Below are 19,639 nucleotides of genomic sequence, written 5' to 3' on the forward strand. Positions count from 1 at the left end.
ATACAAGTTTAAAATAAATACACAGGTCTATTTTACGCACATACTAGTTAATTAACTGTAGAAAACTATTTTTATATCCTGTCATTTTACAATCATCCTTCAAGAAATTGCTTTGATGATGTTGCTGCGTGTCATTAAAACAGACACTGCATTATTATAGTAACTCTGAGAAGTATTCTGCCATTAAGAAGGCAATTTTAACAGCTGTCACTTGTGCAAATACAAAAAAAAGGGTTTTATTATGAAATTAAAATATCTAACCATATGAAAAATATTGAAGTTGGTTAAGACAGCTTCTATATACATACTGTCTGATCTATAATTTGTATTAATACATACAGTGCTGGAGAGTGAAGAACTAACTAGTACTGGTTAAACCACATTTGGCAGTAGCATGCTGGTATTCAACTACATTCATTCAAGGGGTTAAATTACTCTTTTGCCACTTTGTGTAGTGAACTACTGAAACTACAAACATTTATGGCCATAAAAGTAAAGGGATTATTTTTTATATTTATTTTACCAATGCTTCACCACTGTAATTGAACTCCCTCTGACCACAGTTGGTCATTAATGTTGATCACTGCCATATATTTACACATGTTCAGAGAAGTTGTTGCATGCTATTTCAAGAGTTACCTGGCTAACTGAGTCATCCTGCTTGGTGCAACACCTCCACCTGGACTCTAGTTTCCGCAGAGCAGGTGTCTGACTGAGGGACATTGTATATAAAACCAAAGCTGACATTCCTGTACTTTCCTAAGAATAGTGGGATATTTGTTTAGTTACTCAGCCTATTTATTGTTTGTGTGTGAGGTGTGAACAAATGGGCACCTTTTGCAATGCGACTGGGAATGTGACTCTCATATTTTGTTACATATACACTGTCAGTTTCATCTTCTTCTACTACTAAGTAGCTGAACTTTTGATGAGTAACTTTAGTTAACCAAAGTAGATTTCTCCCTAAAGTAGCTTTGCTGTAGTTCAACTTTTTCCATGGGGAAGTGACTGGCAGTTTGCAAAGCCATATGCTTTCAAAGTAGCTTCCCCAACACTGAATACATATCTTCTTTATATAATTTTACATTTTTAGTTTAGTTTGATTATAAGGGGACAGTGTACAATGACATTAATCATGTACAAGGAATGAAAACGTGGTTGCACCAGATTTAGCTACACATAACAAGAAGACGCAATAAATAAGAATAAAATACAAGGTGCAATGCAGACTACAGTGAATCCATGTGCCTAACATAATAGAAGAAGTATGTACACACTGCACGATACAAAACACAATATGAAATGCACAATATTATAAAGTGACCAGGTTACCAGTGCAGGCACCTTACACAATAAAAACACTATGTACACTCTGCACAGTAAGTTTTGATATTAAAGTATTACCTCTTATTGCAGGATCAGAGGAGCCCCAGACCTGTGAGGGACCCCATCAGTGGGTTTGCAGGCTTTTTATATCGTAGATGCCTCTACAGTGATGTTGGAGCGACCTCTGGTGGAGAAAACAGTCATCACAAGAGGGTCATTAGTGGAGTGGAGTTTAGTGTCGCGCACACGCACATGCACGCCACTGAAGTCTCCGGTTTTGCATGTCACTTGACAGAAGAGCTACTATATTGTGTTACAGCTAAAAGACTCTCCTCTGTCTGACTTTATGCATCTTGGTGTTCGTTATTTCTACTGTCCCTGAAGGAGTCACAGTGAAAGGTAATAATTTAATAACTCTGACACAGATGTTTCTATTTAGGTCATTAATACAATGGCTCAGCAACTTGTATTGTCTTTGTAACTTGCGCGACAACAATTAGGCACCGTGACTCACTGGCAGGAGGCTGTCCTCGTCCCAGCAGCATCGTTGCCATTCCTGTGACGGGGCAGGCTGTCTTTCCTTGAGCGCCTATGTCACTGCCGAGGGAGTGATACGCAAACAGGAACTTGTTGAGCTGTGACACACGGCTAGGTAAACGAAACAAGAGTGGCGGAGATCACGGCTTGAGTCTCTTGTGTTTTTCATTCTCACAGGACTCTGCATGGAGCCGACTAATCTACAGGTGAGATGAATAACTTTGTTTGACACCACAAGTTTCCTGTTTGTCGATGCAGTGGAGTGTGACAAGTGTATTCACTCAAATAGGAACAAGGACACCGTGTGTATTCCACTGAGTGTAATCTGATGGGTTTCATTTTGACAAATGCTGAGTTTGGATTCAGTCTTAAATACGTTAAAATGTGCTGAGTGTTTAATTGAAACAGCTTTTTAGTGAACTATAACAGAATAAGCAGTTATTAATTTGAATGCAGGACCTTTGTGTGTCAGTATTTCTGCTCTGCAAGAGCTGACTGAACTCCATCATGGACCTAAAATAATGAATCACATCAGGTCCACAGATTCAGCAGCACTCTGTGAAATGATTCATTCACAGTTTATTAAATGTTTTAAGCAGGGAATGTGACTAATTATAAGATTACATCTGTGATCTGGATGGGCTGATGAATATCTGAGATGCAAAGCCGCCCTTTTAAATAACTAATTTCCTCTTAGAGTTATGAGGCTCAGTCTGCTAACACAGATGCTAAGCGTACAGTTTACTCTTTATTAATAAAATTATAAGTAAATAATAAATGCTTTGATACACAAATTTACCATATAACTCGGTTGTCAAACATATGGCTCGTGAACCAGAACTGGACGCCAAAGGGTTCAATCTGGCCGTCTGGATGACTTTGCACATTTAGTATTGCTGCACCTGTGAAGGCTGAGAGGTGCAAGGTTTCAGGAGCAAGTTAAACAGTGAGTAGCCTACTTCAAGTATGATGCTGCTTCAGAGGCGTTCCATCGAGCCTGGTCTCACTCTGTAGTCGTCGAAATCTGGCACTTGGGCAGTGACTTGCAGCATCAGAAACCAACGAAAAGTGTCCTTTAACGTCGGCATGATACAAGGCTGGTTGCGGTTATACTTTAATGGTGCCTGGCGGTGCAGGGGGAAACGCAGTGTGACAAGGATGGAAAATTAAGGCAGCGAATGTCTGACAAGAACGGGTGGTGGATGGGTCCAACAAACACTGACTTACACCCGAGAGAGCGGTGTTCGCATCCCGTAACATTCTAAAGCCAAACCCTGTTCTTTTGTCCTAAACGTAACCACGTGCTTCTGTTGACCAAACCCAATCATGTGTGTTTGTCGTTGAAGGAAAAAAAACATCAGTTCGCAATGTTGTACCAACGTAGTGCATTTATTTTGAAAGAGACAGTATGTAAACATTAAATTTCCTGTGAAAACGGAAGTGTATTTTGAAAGAAGACAATGCATGTAACAGGCAGACGTTGACACGGTGTCTCAGAACGTCAACAACCGACACACCCAGGGTACCTATTGACCAAACGTCAATATGTGATGAGGTCGGAGTGAGAATGTGTTGTTCATTTTCAACCAAAATACAGTTCTACTACTTATTGTGCTCATATTTAAAGATATTGAACATTGTGCAACATATTGTCAACCAGCACCTTCAGAACAGTAAAAAATCTGTATCAGACGTTATCTTAAAACAATATTGGTGAAACCCCTTTGATAAGGCACCGCCAAACCCTTTGATTTGAATGGTTTGTAATGGATAGCTTCCACTTTAGTTTGGAAAAATGCACATGTAATGAGAGTGAGTAGTAGAGCGACTGAATGTGGAATAACTAAGGGTGTTTTCACATATAGTCCTTTTAAAACAAACTGGTCAGTCCTCTGAAAGCGCACCAAAAAGTGGACCGACAGAAAAGGGACTCAGTTCTTTTTGTGTTCACACTATAGCCTATATATAATATATATTGACATAGTTTATTTTTTAACTTTGACGTGGCACCGCAGTGTGGTTATGAAGCCTCTCACTTTCAAATGAACTTTAAATTGGAGGAATACTTAGTGTTTCTGTGCTGTAGACTGTTGCCATTTGATGTGTTTTACACTCCACATCTGGAGACGTGCAGGATCTTCTGTGGACCAAACTACTCTTCGTCCTACGTCCTTACAAGCTTTACAGGCCGAAGTGGTTTTGTCTGTTTTTTCAAGTGTCTCAGTGCAACAGCATGTGATCTAGAGGGCTAAATACAACGGCAAAGAGCAAAGCGAACCTGGAGCACTTTGTGTTCACAGTGCACAGACTTGAAGCGAACCGTACTCAGACCACCTCGGTTCGCTTCAGAGGGGTCTGAGTTCTCTTGGAGTGATCACACCGCTCTGAGTCTGTTTAGAGGGCTGAAAAGGACCAAGTGTGAAAACACCCAAAGACATATTGTTAAAATTGCACATATTTTTCTTGTTTTGTAAATGGATGAACATATTCAAAATGTACTTGTACTTCATTATGCTTAAAATGTTGATGTGTTGTTATTTATAGATTAATATAAAGTGGTTTTACCGGTCAAGCCCACTGAGATCAGACTGAGTTGTATGTGGCCCATGAATGAGTTTGACACCCACAATATAACTGAATGGAGTTACACTGTAACTGTAAGACAGTCAAGATGTTTCAGTAGCAGTTTAGACACTAAAGCCATTTTGCTCACATCCCCTAAATGCTGTCTACCATTCAGCCCTTAGATTTATAACTGGAGACAGCTATGGCACACATCACTGTTTGCTTTATCAAAAAGTGGGCTGGCCCTCTCTTTCTATTGGAAGGGACCAGCATTTGTTTTTATTTATTTACAAGGGTGTTCTTCAAAAATTGCCCTCATATTTGTCATCACTTATTGGCTGGAGAGCTGCAACACATAACACACGTTTGCAAGACTGGTTAGTACTGCAGGTTCCTAGAACTAACACTGACTTGGGAAAGATTGCTTTTAGATTCTTTGCACCACATACCTGGAATGAATTGCAGTGTATCTGATACTTGATACTCTGGTTCCAGTGGGTCAATTCAGAAATCTAGTCAAAAACCTGACTAATTTAATTGTTGCTGGTATTAACTTGTTTCAGCTGATTCATGTTATATATGTGTATATGTATATATGTCTTTATATGTGTATGTATGTGTGTATGTATGTACACACACACACACACACACATATATACATATATATATATATATATATATATATATATATATATATAGTGCTACCGTGCACTTTTTTAATTGATTGTTTTATTTCATGTTGCTATTTATGTCAGGTCTCTCTTGAAAATGAGATCTCCATCTCAACAGGACTAACCTGATTAAATAAAGGTTTATATATATCAAAGATTACTTACTAGAACTGACTATACAATTAATCACTTATTACATAACTGATCGACAGTTTATGAAAAAGTCAAATTCAAATCTTTGGGACAGACCTTTTTCACAGTAGACATTTTGTCAGGTGTAATCAATGCCACTACAGACAATTTCATTTAAATTTGGTAAACAAGTTCCAGGGCCCTTGTTTTGTGGCATGACTTGCTGGTACACTTTATCATGATTGATGTTTTTAATTACACTTGAGCTTTTCCTGCAATGACACATGAAAACACCTGTCATGAACATGGTCTATTATTACAGAATAAATGACTAGATTACAAAATGTGGAATTAAGTAATATTCTCTTGATCAACTACTCAATCAGTCAGTTTATTATTTCAGCACTAGCTCCAGAGCATTAAAGAAATCATTATGATTTGTTTATAATATGGCACTAACTGTCATTCATATAACAACAATAATGTACTATACTTATTTTGTTTTGGCTGAAAAAGATTTATGCAGCTTTTAAAACACTGAGATGAAGTGAATTCACTGACCTTTAGGTTCCGACCAATATAGACTCTGTCATGTTGTCAGTAGAAACATAAGACGTGACTGTATCTGACATCTTAATCAATTTCCTGCTCTTTCAGAAAGCTATCGCTGTGGCACAAAAGGCCTCGGAGGAAGACCAGGCTGGAAACTATGAGGAGGCCATCCGCTCCTACCAACATGCTGTCAAGTACTTTCTGCACATTTTAAAACGTGCGTGACTATGGCTGGAAACAGAGTGCATCTAATGTCACAATATGAAACATATCAGGTCATTCTTACAGTCTGTGCAGAGTGTGCATCACTGTCAATGCCTGATGACCAAGTAGCATCTACAAGTAAAATAACTCAACTATTAATGTTTTGTTTGTATGTGCCAATTTTGATTTTGAGTTGTGTCATCCTTATGAGTTGGTACAAAAATGAATAACATTACAGAATGGTATTAAATGAATGTTCTCCTTCCCATCAGGTGAACCTCAGGGTAAAGATGGCAACCAGAAGATCAGAGATAAATGTAAACAGTACCTGGACAGAGTGGAGGAACTACAGCAGTACCTTGACTATAAACAGGTTACTGCAGAAATTCAACACTTTATAATTGTTTTACAAATATGGGTGTTATTTTTTCATGATGGTAAAATCAAAGCAGTGTCACAGGTTCACAACAGTGTGTATGTGGAGGGGACTTTTTAAGACATTTATACTTAGTTTACGGCTGGGGATGATAGTTCATTCATTGTCTGGCAGTGTTTCCTTTTGATATATCCATAGAGTGCACATACAGGTGGGGGTTATATGGGCTATGGGTTAACCACTAACCAAAGACACCACAGAACAAGCCACGTGACAGGCAGATAAGAAAAGGGTAAGGTTTATAGTTTTAAATCAGAGCTACAGTCTTTTTTATACTAAAATTGCGGTCATATGTAACATATATTAAGAATAATTCTAATAATAGAAATGTACTCTGAACTGTACAGAAGCTACGTCTTGACGTCATCACATTCCGTGCACGCGAGTATCGACTTTTCAATGCGGAAGTTCCCTCCTCGATCTGACTCCGGAGCGATCTAAGAAAGGAAAACACGCTTCATAATAACCTCGATTGTCGATTTAACAGTCTACTTGTATGGTTACGTCCTGAAGCGGAGTGTTTAACAGTTGTTTACCGACGGCGGTGTTACATTCGTTTCGATTACGGGAGCAGCGATCAGCCATTATGGCTACCAACAATAATTTACAGGTAAGTTGAGGACCAACCCAAAGCCTGGCTAAAACGCGTTAATAAGCTAAAAAAGTTGTTAAAATCTTGTAACAAACTGAAAAAGTATCGTAGTTGTTGACAACCGACACGTCTGACGTTGTTTAGTTGGGTGGTGTTCGGTATAAATGCTTCTAACTGTGTACAAAAGCGTAACGTTTGGAATATTAGCTGCTAATTAGCATGTTAGCTAACATGCATGAATACGGCTGTGAAAGCTAACTTGTGAACAACACAGACCTGTAAAGAAGAACACTACGGCCAACATGTGTTATAAAGACTGACGTTTCCTGCTTTTACAGTAAAGTTATATGCAGTTGTTGTAAATGTCGTATAATGCTAGCGCGAGCGTGACAAACAAGACGCCTTGCTAATGGGATTAACGTTGCTAGCTAGGTAGCTAGCCGGTTGTCTTAAGCCTCTAAAATAGACATGAACTAAAAGTGGAAGGCAAAACTGTCAACGTTATATTCTGTACAGATTGTGTTACAAGTACAAAGTGTGCTATAGTTACGTATTACAGGTACGGTGACCAAAAGGAAGTGAAAGAAGTGCATTCAAATTTAGGTCCAGTCACTCCTACCTGGGTGTGTGTCATCACACAGGACAGGTGTTTGATTAAATCTGATCTTCACATACAGCCAGTCATGGCAAGTATATATAGAAAGATTGCCTGTGTCTGACATATCCACATACGCTTGTCATTTTGCTTTGATTGGCTTATATGTGTGACAATGCTTAATTAATATCATACAGCTCTGTCTCTGTTTTTCATTAATTCCAGTACCTGCAACTGACATTGTTCTCTGTCTTTCTTATTTTAGAAAGCCATCGATCTTGCCAGCAAGGCGGCTCAGGAGGATAAAGCTCAGAAATACGATGAGGCTCTGCGTCTTTACCAGGCTGCTGTTCAGTACTTCCTCCATGTGGTGAAATGTAAGGCATAAAACAGCACATTGCCATCAAGTGTACAGCGTCCACACTCTGACACCCACAGCTGATAGCCTCATTAGGAATTACAGTCTGATGATATTCCTTTTTGACATGGCGTAAGAGTGGCCTGACATGTCTTAAAATGACATGAAAGCTATTCTGTACAGTGCCATAGCATTGGTGATAGCAAAAATAATGATAATAGTGTTTAATTATAGATGTGATTTTTTGTTTTTAAAGCAGTCAGAGTGTACTAACACTGAAATGCTAAGATGAACAAATATTTAAGCCTGAAGTAATTTTTGTGAAACTTTTTTTTGTTGTTTTTCCTAACAGATGAAGCCCAGAGTGACAAAGCTAAACAGAGCATCAGGGCGAAATGTGCTGAATACCTGGACAGAGCAGAGAAGTTGAAGGAGTATCTAAAGAAGAAAGAGAGTGCTCCTCCCGCCAAGCCTGTCAAAGAGTCAGGGTCTGATGACAAAGGGTGCGTTTATGGGTGGGACAGATGTGATGCCATTCAGACCTGGATGGAAAACCATTCAGTGTTTCTTTGATGTATATGAAGCTATAATTCATTATTTTGTATTTGATATGTAGACAGATTTCTATTATTTATAATTATATGTTTGTGTTTCCAGGAATGAAAGCGATGAAGGTGATGATCCAGAGAAAAAGAAGTTCCAAAATCAACTCTCAGGTTTGTAATATTCCTTTTGAGGACTATTAGGCTTTCAGCAGGCTTTGTGTTTTTTTTAATCTGAACTGAGTTGTCATAATTTGTTGATTTCTTGTTTGTTGTCACACGCAGTCTGTCACACAGTAAATCAGACATCAGTTAGACTCCTCAGTAATGTAATGTGTTATTTTTTCCAGGTGCAATTGTTATGGAGAAACCAAACATCAAATGGAGTGATGTTGCTGGTTTAGAGGGAGCCAAGGAGGCGCTGAAAGAAGCTGTTATTCTTCCAATCAAATTCCCCCACCTTTTCACAGGTGTGTATTTTAATGAGTATGAAGGCTATCTCATTACTTTGCTCTCAAAATATAGAAACAAACATCTATGTTGCATGGACCTGTTTTGTCAGAGTGCAGGTGGTGGTTAATGTGACATGAATATGGAGTGAATTACCTTTTTGTTTGACTGACAGGAAAGAGAACTCCATGGAGAGGGATCTTGCTCTTTGGGCCTCCAGGTACAGGAAAGTCATATCTGGCTAAAGCTGTCGCCACAGAGGCAAACAACTCAACCTTCTTTTCCATCTCCTCGTCTGACCTTGTCTCCAAATGGCTGGGAGAGAGTGAAAAGTAAGTCACATTGACAGTAATCCACAAAAGCATGAGTTGCTTATAAAAATACAGTGCAGCCAGCAACATCTTGCCATTTTGTTTTTAAAAACCTTTACATTTGCTTCCCAGGTTGGTGAAGAATCTTTTTACCCTCGCAAGGGAGCACAAGCCTTCGATCATCTTCATTGATGAGATCGACTCACTGTGCGGCTCGAGAAGTGAGAACGAAAGTGAGGCTGCTCGCCGTATAAAGACAGAGTTCCTGGTTCAGATGCAGGGTGAGTCTGATGAGCTAAAACAATTGTTTAATTACTGAATGTAGCGATGAATGAAATTACATTGTTATTGTTAAAGAGTTTCCAAATGTAAGATTTAAGGGACTTTTTTTCAGTAGTGTTCTATAGGATAAGTGAACAGCCTTTGGGATCTAAAATGGCAGTTTAAAAAGAAAGTGGATGGTTACGCAATGAGTGAAGCAACCCTTTCTGTTTCTTTCTGCATCCTAGATTTGCACTGGAATCATTTTAGTGACACAACTTGGGAGAGACAAATGTATCACCATATAAACTTGAGCTGCGAACAGGAAAAAAAAAATAGCTGCAGTGATTGGGTGACTGAAAAGTACTTTTGGGCAACCTTAAAAGACATGTATACTTGGCTCCCTCAATACATAATTCCACTGGCTGGCAAAACTATATGATTTGTTCCAGAAAAAGGAAGTAGGCAGACTCTCACTCTCTCTTTACTTCTGCTGATTCACTTATTTCTAACTGAAACGTGAATAATTTAAATGTTGAATGACCACTGAGTCACATGGGGCAGGAAATTGCTGCTGCCGTGCTCTGAACTGAGTCAAACTTTACAGCATGCTCATTCTGGTCACACCCCTAAAGAGATGTCAGAGTAGATATGTTCTTTGACAGGTGAGTGGAAAACAACCTGCTGTGACATCACGGATTGAGGTGTGGCTGAAGTGCAACATGTTGTTGCTTTGATGAGAAGCAGTTCTCATAGATATCCATCCACTATGAGATTTATGTTTTGTAAAATGGTAGAATAGTGAAAGGTGCTTATCTATAATCAATATTGACCTTTTTGTCAATTGTTATGTGCTTCATGTTTAGCAACTTTCAGAGGCTTACTTCTGTATTTGCATACTGTGTCAGCAATAACAGGAACGTGTTGAACAACGGCGATAAGCTAACTAGATCTTGACACATTTCATCTCATGATCAACCAGATGTGCAGACGACAGCAGAAATTACAGCCAAACTCAATACATGGATTTATTTTTATGATTTTTGTAAATATGTAATTTACTTTGCATGATGTTTGTGGAGGTGTTTTTTTTAATTCAGGAGAAGTGGCACGCCTTTGCAATAAAACGCTGGGAAACCACAAATGGCAGTGTTGCAATAATCTCATGGGCAGCTGCTCTTTAATATAACATGGTCACATATCTATGGAAAGCTGGAGGCTTCCATTATCTGAGTATTCAGGTGTGTACTTAACCTGACTTTTTTGTTATGCAGGTGTGGGTAACGACAATGAAGGAGTCCTTGTGCTTGGAGCAACAAACATCCCATGGACCCTAGACTCAGCCATCAGGAGAAGGTAATTGTTATTACTTGGTGAAAGTGATAAGTAACCATGTTGTCATTCACCTTTGCTGACTGTGCGCCAATACTCCTCTCTCAGATTTGAGAAGAGGATCTACATTCCGCTGCCTGAAGAGCACGCCCGCTCCTTCATGTTCAAGCTCCACCTGGGCTCGACACCCAACAGTCTCACTGAGAGTGACTTTGTCGCTCTGGGCAAGAAGACGGATGGATACTCAGGAGCAGATATCAGCATCATTGTCAGAGACGCTCTAATGCAGCCTGTTCGAAAGGTCCAGTCAGCAACCCACTTCAAACGGGTGCGTCTTTTTAAACATCTGTCTCAGTTTTATCGTTCAGTGTAACATGTTGCAGTCGACTAATTGTCACTTTTGATTCTTTTCTTATATTGTGATTTAAATAAGGTACGAGGTGCATCACCAACTGACCCCAACACGATTGTAAATGACCTCTTGACTCCTTGCTCACCTGGCGACCCCAACGCAATTGAAATGACATGGATGGATGTCCCTGGGGAGAAGCTATTGGAACCTGTAGTCTGCATGGTAAGGGTATAAAATATTAGATGGTAATAAAATGCAGATTATAGGCCTTTCTTTAATGTTTGTTTTTCTTCTTTTCAGTCTGACATGTTGAGGTCTCAGGCCAACACAAAGCCAACAGTCAATGAACAGGATCTGGAGAAACTGAAAAAATTCACAGAAGACTTTGGACAGGAAGGCTAGGTGGGATTATTGAGCCAAGCCAAACCAAAGCAAAGGAATTGTGATTGTCTCTCTGTACTGTCCTTGTCCCTTTCTCTCTCTGTCTCTCTCATCGTAACCATTCACCAGGCTTTGTGGTTTTCACAAGTGGACAAAATTACTGCTCTATTTTGCCAATTTGATGACCACACAGAGGTGGGAGGATCTGGTTTTATTTGATATTAACCACTGTCCAAAGAAGATTAAAGACCTCCCAACTGCAACTGACCTGACAAACGAGTTAATACAACATTGGGAATTAAAGGGTTGTTTGATTTATCCACTAAAGACTAATAGTATTGAGGAGCAGAACCCCCAACAACCTAGGGAAGCTAATGGCAGACATGCACAACAATTATTGCAAATAAGGCTTTTGAAATCAAGATAAATTATTTTAAATTGGGACTGGCGCTTGTGTCCTTGTTTTCCAGTCAGAATGCATCTGGCGAAACTAATAAATAACCCTAATGTATTTTCAATTTTATATTAAGAAAAAACAAGCATTTTATAGTGTATAATGTACTTTGTGGAATGTACAAATCTTGGGCTGGGGGAGTGAAGTGAAGACATGAGCGTATAGGATTTGTTGCGGTGAAATATGTCGTCTCATGGTGGTGGATGTTTAAGAGTTCTGAGACAGAGATACTCAGGATGAGAGTTGCATAAGGCCCATGGAAACTTTGGATTGTTTATCCAGTTTCCTAACAAAGGACAGTTGTGTTTGTTTACTCATTTGTCATTGAAATTAAACACAGCTATAAGGATGGATCACCAGTGGTGCCAGACCAGCATTATTTTACCAATTTTCAAGGACTGAGTAGCTCTGAGTTGCTTTGTCGCTCCGCTCATGGGTTTTTCACAATGTACTGTACATATTTTTTAATACTATCCACAGGCTTTGCTGGTTATCCTTAATATAAACTGAAAAAGAACATGCCTTATGTTAAGATAAAGTCACCTAATGAATTTTGATAAAACAAGACTGAGTTGAACACTGATGGCTCAGGTGGAGGAATCATCTTCTTGTATACCTAACAATATAGGAATGCATTCCCAAGCATGAACTATATGTAGCCATGAGGGGCAGTGTGTGCACCATGTGCCTTCTAGAAAAGCTGCAAGCTTCTTTTTTTATTGGTTTATTTCTAAATTGGTCATACTACTTATATATCCAGTGCTTTGTCACTACAACTAAGAAATGTATATTACTTTCACATGTCATGTAAGCTCTTGTATACAGCTGTGTTACTTTGCTCCTAAGGTGTGCAAACTATCTCTTTTGAGTTTTGTCGGGGAACATCTCTTTATTTTATTGTAAATGTCTATACATATAGCCAACTCTTGAGCCTTTTTCTTTGTAAAGAAGTCACCCATGCATAAGATTTTCTTTTTTTTTTTTTTGTTTCCATAATGTAAATAAATAAAAGTTATAGCTACATTGAGAACAGCTGTTTACTTAGTTTTTTGTAACAAATTCCCTTCTTGTTTTTGATAAGGATTTACAATAGAGAGGTAGGTTCATTAATAAACACCAGTCAACATAACTACTTTTATGTAGGTCACACAGGAAGTTTGTTTTTATAGTGTTTTGGCTGAACATTGAGTCAAATGTTTAAACCTTTGCGCCAAAGAAGCATCAAAATAATATTGCCATATCACATTAATAACGCAGGAAATATTAAAATAATTCAAAATAAACTGCGTATGCATATAATGGCCAAATATAAACACATCCAATTGGTGTAAATGAAAATCAAAGAAATACTACCAAACACAGAACCTTTAAATTATACTTTTTTGCCCACAGTTAATGTCAAAAATATTAAATATTTTTTGCCAGGTGCAGCTCTTACCTGGTCGAATACATTTTGGGTGAGTGTTTTTAACTCATTACTGAAAATTGTGAACATACAGACATTAATCAACACAACTGATGGCTGGTTGGGTGGGTGCCTAACTGAAACGGATACGACGAATGAGGAAGCGGAGCACTGCATTGTGGGAGTTGTCGTTCATGCACACTTCAGCAGCGTTGGTATTACATAAAAGCTGTTGGCTTGAGAACTACAACTACCAAGCACGCCCATTAAGCGTCCGTTTACAGTGCACAGTTCGATTTGTTTTGGTTTATGCAGACTGCGCTTTGTCACGGGGAGCCAAGGTCCACCGCCGTACTTTAACCTGGTTGTTACACATCTTTGACTGACTGCCAAACCACTGCAACTCCTCCTCCGATATCTGTGTATCGCCCCCCCCCCTTTCCGGGCCGCCGCTGCCTCGTAGCTCCTGTTATCGGACCCCAGAAGCTGGCCTGCTAGTTAGCAAACAAGCTAACGATTGCCAGGTTTCACCCATGTCCTCTGAAGAAGCGTTCAGCTCATCGATCACAGATTGGTTTTTCATCAATTCCTGGTGGCTCCTCCTGCCATTCATCATGCTCCTCGTAGTGGCAGCCTTCATCGTTGCCTTCGTGCTACTGTTATACATGATATCGCCTCTTATCAGTCCCAAACCTCTGAAATTGAACGGGGCCCACGTCGTGGTAAGTGCATCGTAGTGCTAACTATTAGTTAGGCTGGTAACGGCAGCTAACGTCCAGTCATCAACGTTACTGTAACGTTAGCTTTACAGCTAGCTTTAGGGTTTAAGCTAGCTGACGTTACGTCTTTAAATGTATGTTATATAACGTTATGCCTGTTAACACTAAAATTACTGTTACCAGTGGTAACTTTTTGACTGAAAAATATTAAAATATAAACGCTAGTCAGCTGTCAGTTTTAAGAAAGACACGCCCACATGACGAGTGAATTAACAGTTAAGCTAACGTTAACTAATGCTAACGTCCGAACTTAAGCTAGCTAGTTTTCTAAGGTTAACCCAGATAAAACATTTAGTATTGATGCTTCTAAAGCATTCGTTAACGGCAATAGTCTTTATCTTACCTTTTTAAAAGTTATAATGTTCAGTTTTGTTCAAACAGTTGTTGATAAGTTGTAATTTAACTTAAGTTATTGGTCAGATTCATGGTTATGTCATGGCGGGCTGACCAATTAAATAATAGAGACTCCTTGTGTACAGTTCAAACAGCAGCCTCACCATGTGTTTGATTCAACACCTGTCTGTCACAGTTGCAGCAAAAAGAGCATTACAACCGTCGGGCTTGTTTGTTTTAGCTAAATGTACCTAATAAACTGACAAGAGAGTGTGGCTTGACTCATGTCATTATGCAGGTTAGGTAACACCATGGTGGAGCTGACTTCCACATGTTTATTAGCTTTACCAAGATACATTCAGTGGTGGAATAAGAATTCAGATTCTTTACTGAGGTAAAAGTGTTAATATAGTGCTGTGATAATCCACTACAAGTGAAGGTCCTGCATTAAAAACCTTACTTGTGTTAAAGTATGTAAGTAAATAAGTAAGCAAATTGAACTTAACGTGATTTATGATAATATATAATGCTTTTGGATTATTATTACTGCTGCATAAATGTGTATGTTGCATTTTACTGCTGTAGATGTTTAAGGTTGTGCTAATTTTAACCACCTCATACACTGTTGGGTAGTTTAATCTACAGTAATGTATTATATTCTGTATAATCATCGTATGTTTGTAGCGTCACTGTCTTGTGAGAATCACCCATCTCTAAAAAGTCATCTGTTCATGAGATCAGGAAAACTGTTCTTCAGCTTTCTGTCATGCGTTTTCTAGCTTGAGGGTTTTTAAATAGATAATTCAGCTTAAGGAGCAGGATAATTTTCTCAGCACACAAAGGAACTCCTTATCCTTATGTTTATCCAAAATTTTAAAAATCAACTAATCTGTAGATACATTATTTTTACTGGACAAGAAGGGGATGAAAAATTATAATCTGTAAAGTAATTAAAGCTGTCGGACAAATGTAAGTAAGTCAAGTAAAGTACAATCGCCTCAGATTTGTACTTAAGTGCAGTACTTGAGTAATTGTACTTAGTTGCATTCCACCACTGGTTGCATTATGGGTATATGCATTAAATATCCAGCTTATCTGCACCCTCATTGCAGATCAGCCAACCCATACTTAACCTTTGATTCATGATCCTCTTACCTTTTCAATTTTCAGGTGACGGGAGGCTCAAGTGGGATTGGAAAATGCATTGCAATCGAGTGCTACAGGCAAGGAGCATTCATCACGCTGGTGGCACGAGATGAGGTCAGCACAAAACCACATTCAACCAATCTTTCCAGCCAGATCACAACCTGTTTGTTGTTATAGCCAACTCGTTTGATGTCAAACAAGTTGAAGAAATGTTCCAAAGGTTAATTTGTTCCACTACAGCTGAAGGATAGGCTTCTCATGCATGCTAAATTTACTTTATTTTGTGTTAAACAGATCACCTGCATGTGAGCATTCATGTTTTCGATTCTTAAGTTTTTATATTAAATACGCACGTTTCCCCTCAGGCTAAATTGCTCCAAGCAAAGAAAGAGGTGGAGAAATTTGCCATCAATGACAAACAGGTAAGGGTGTTGCACTTGTTTCAATGAAAGGTGTAATTTTAGGATGTTGATATGACTGTATACGTGTTCATATAGTGCACACCAGCTGATGCAGTGTTGCATTACATTGAATAAGTTTAGTGCAATTTTCCCACTCAGGTGGTGCTCTGCATATCTGTGGATGTTTCCAGTGATTACAGCCAGGTGGAAAGTGTGATAAAACAGGTAATGGTAGCCTCTTAGCAGCAGTGGAACATCTCAGATTCCTTTAATAATTCAGTTCTGAGGTACTGAAGTAGCTTTTTCCTGTCGTGCAGGCTCAAGAGAAGCTGGGGCCTGTTGATATGTTGGTGAACTGTGCGGGATCATCCATCTCTGGAAAGTTTGAGGATGTGGAAGTGGACCGTTTTAAAGTAGGTACCTAGGAGTGTAGCAAAGACACCACCATGGTCCTGTTTATTTCCAGAAGCCAGAAGCTACTCTTAACAGGACTAAGAACAGTTTTGATAAAAGTATGCACTGCTTATTTTTTACACCTGACTGATTAAAATGTGTCAGAATAATTTTATGATTTTAACAAGTTTAAATTCATAAAATTATGAATTCAAACTTGATATGAGAGATATGAGAGGACAGATAGTTTTATTTTATTGGTATAGATCAAATATTGCCTTGTAGCTGCCAGACCAATGGAATTTAATGACTTACTTTACATCTATTAAAGGTAAATATTGCACTCAGACCACAGAATTGATCTTTAGAAATGTGTTTTGTGCAATCAGCATTTCCTCAATAGGTAAATGGGAGGTTTGAGTGCTGTCTGACTGTGAAGGAGATTTTGTTATTGTCAAAAAAGATTAAGATGAGGTTAGTAGATAAGTGTATTAGAGACATTTTTTGACAGTATTCAGGTTGTTGAATCTGTAGCTACATTTATTCAGCGCCACACTGTCAACAACCTTGTTAAAAGATGTGTGAACTTCGACCTTGCTGCCAACAGAAACTGATGGAAGTGAACTACCTGGGCAGCGTTTACCCGACACGGGCCGTCATAACCACCATGAAGGAGCGAAGAATGGGCCGCATTATGTTTGTGTCCTCCCAAGCGGGCCAGATTGGCCTGTTTGGGTACACTGCCTACTCCCCGTCCAAGTTTGCCCTGCGTGGCTTAGCGGAGTCTCTGCAGATGGAGGTGAGTGCTTTGGACTCTTTTGCTTGAATAACCTTTTGCACAGATTTCCACCGTACGCCAAGCAAACACGCTGCATTTACAAATCAGCTTCACGATTCATCTAGTTGAAATAATTTAGCTCATTATGCTTTTCCACTGCTTTGCTGCTGAGGGGTGATGAGCTGCTGGTGTTAATGTTATAACAAGGATTCCAAATGTATCACAAGGGGGCATTTATAGTTCATTTCCTGTTTGTATGAAATGTTGATTGCTGCAAATGGTAGGACGCAATGCTCAGTGAGTGGTGCTGTTCTTCCTCTCCAGATAAAGCCATACAACATCTATGTGACTGTGGCCTATCCCCCTGACACTGACACTCCAGGACTGGCTGAGGAAAACAAGACAAAGGTAAACACCTCTTTAACACAGTAAATAGTAACACGACTTAACAATACCCTCCCTTATTTATTTTGTTCTGTCCTCTCATAGCCTCTGGAGACCAAATTAATCTCTGAAACCTCTGGAGTTTGTCAGCCAGAGCAAGTGGCCAAGATCATTGTTCGGGATGCAGTGGTAAGAAATTCCCTTCGCTTGCCACTAAACCACCATGCTTCTTATTTAGTTTTAAACATTAAGTGGACGGATAATCTGTTGTTAATCAACCTGCCTGTTTTTCCTTTGCTCTCGTAGCAGGGGAACTTCAACAGCTCTGTGGGACCCGATGGTTACATGCTGTCAGCCCTCACCTGTGGAATGTCACCTGTTACCTCCATCACAGAAGGTCTTCAGCAGGTAAAGCGACATACATGATACTGTCACATCGGCAGAAGTAGTGCTGCTCCAGGCTGCTGTGCAAATTGTGCAATTCTAACCTCAATTTATTTCGTGCACAGATTGTTACCATGGGATTATTTCGGACCATCGCCCTCTTCTACCTGGGGAGTTTTGACAGCATTGTGCGCCGCTGCATGATTCAGAGGGAGCAATCAAAGGCAGCTGATAAGAGGGAGTAACAGCAGCCTTACCTTCTTCACAGCCCAATGCCCCCCCTCCTCCTCCTCCTCCTCCTCCTCCTCACCCACACACCCCCATCCCATCCCCTCCTCCAGCTGTACAAGTGCACAACCATAGGTGGGAAAAAGGCCAAGCTTTGAGTGCGTTTCTGATATCAACAGATGGGATGAAAGGAAGCGGCAGATGTTTACTCTTTGCTTGTCCAGTGGCGTAACTCCACCGTAGACTTCACTGTCAGTTTGATTTTTCTATCCTCTCTGAGCATTCCAGTGACTTTTCTTTAGTTTAATGTGTCCACCTGCTTCTTTTTGTGGGAGCAGCCTTACTTTAAAGGAACGAGGGCACTAAACATCCCACAGTAGGTAGGATTTATGAACCACTGACTAGTTATCAGGCCTCCTTGCCGTCGTCATTTGCACATGCTGTTTTTTTTTTTTTGTTTTTTTTTAAAACACAGACGGGGAAAGCAACAGAGAGCTTGTCTGACCGGTTGTGCCAAATATGGCTTGATATTCCCTCCCACCAGGGGCTATAGTGAAAACCAGAATGGTAACTCTAAGCAGTCATTTTGTTTCATGCATCATAGAAGTCGGTCCACATGTAGGAATTTCACAGTTTTCACTAAGTGAGGCCCCTCGTCTCGACCTTTTCATACCACGAGTCTTTGCGGGCAAAGCACCTCCCTTTTTGACTGATTAACCTCTGTGTTTGTGACCCTCAGTGTTCTGTTTATGTTGTGGGATGTTGTGTTAATGTGCTCTGTGTGTGAACCAAGCCTTGATGTGAGAGAGGAGAACTCTTCAGTGATATCAGAGAGAGAGAGCGAGAGCATGTGTGATGTTGTTTTTTTAAATTTTACAAATGCAAAAACATAATTTCCAGAAAATAATAATATTCAGACATTTTAGACGCAGTGTTGGGGGGGAATATTTTTGGGTGAATCGTGTGCATAGATGTGTGTGTGTGTTTTGTGTTTGCTGTGACTGAGCCAAACCCCTGGGGAGAGAAAAGCCATTAGATTTTATCGTCTCGGGAATAAACACACCAAATTATTTTCTCGGCATCCCATCTTATTTCTTGAGAAAGGAAAGCAGGTACTATGGGTTGAAGCCATGAAATCAAAAGACGGAGGAAAGGGGGAGAAAAAAAGACCAGCACAGGTAATTTCACTTCTCACCTGTGAATATGACCACGTTCAATACACTTTTTTTTTTTTTTTTTCATTAAATGTGTGAAAGGAAGCGTATCGTTTATACATGCAGTTTTATGTTTCGGTGCACATATTCAGCCACCCCAGCCACTCGAGATCCAAGTGGGATCCATAATTTGTTGGGGCGGT

The 19,639-nt window shown here is 39.6% G+C and overlaps 2 protein-coding genes across 3 annotated transcripts; both read left to right on the forward strand.

The window, feature by feature from the left end:
- The first annotated feature begins 1,915 nt into the window (after window positions 1–1,915).
- On the forward strand, window positions 1,916–13,081 carry vps4b (vacuolar protein sorting 4 homolog B). 2 transcript variants are annotated; one of them, XM_050033759.1, is made up of 13 exons: window positions 1,916–2,069; window positions 5,889–6,000; window positions 6,260–6,360; window positions 7,876–7,987; window positions 8,321–8,471; window positions 8,626–8,684; window positions 8,861–8,980; window positions 9,136–9,292; window positions 9,404–9,552; window positions 10,807–10,888; window positions 10,973–11,192; window positions 11,298–11,438; window positions 11,517–13,081. In XM_050033759.1, exons 1-13 carry the CDS (start codon window positions 2,049–2,051, stop codon window positions 11,616–11,618), a joined length of 1,527 nt encoding a protein of 508 aa, XP_049889716.1. In that variant the 5' UTR covers window positions 1,916–2,048; the 3' UTR covers window positions 11,619–13,081. The 2 variants fall into 2 exon arrangements, with proteins under 2 accessions (XP_049889716.1, XP_049889717.1); XM_050033760.1 differs by lacking the exons at window positions 1,916–2,069; window positions 5,889–6,000; window positions 6,260–6,360 and adding an exon at window positions 6,808–7,033.
- A 632-nt stretch (window positions 13,082–13,713) lies between these two features.
- kdsr (3-ketodihydrosphingosine reductase) lies at window positions 13,714–19,362 on the forward strand. The gene is made up of 10 exons (XM_050033761.1): window positions 13,714–14,178; window positions 15,739–15,828; window positions 16,080–16,136; window positions 16,275–16,340; window positions 16,433–16,528; window positions 17,116–17,307; window positions 17,611–17,694; window positions 17,776–17,859; window positions 17,977–18,078; window positions 18,180–19,362. Exons 1-10 carry the CDS (start codon window positions 13,990–13,992, stop codon window positions 18,297–18,299), a joined length of 1,080 nt encoding a protein of 359 aa, XP_049889718.1. The 5' UTR covers window positions 13,714–13,989; the 3' UTR covers window positions 18,300–19,362.
- Window positions 19,363–19,639: the final 277 nt, after the last annotated feature.

The sequence above is a fragment of the Epinephelus moara genome, chromosome 21 (genome assembly GCF_006386435.1).
Source record: "Epinephelus moara isolate mb chromosome 21, YSFRI_EMoa_1.0, whole genome shotgun sequence".
NCBI lineage: Eukaryota > Metazoa > Chordata > Actinopteri > Perciformes > Serranidae > Epinephelus > Epinephelus moara.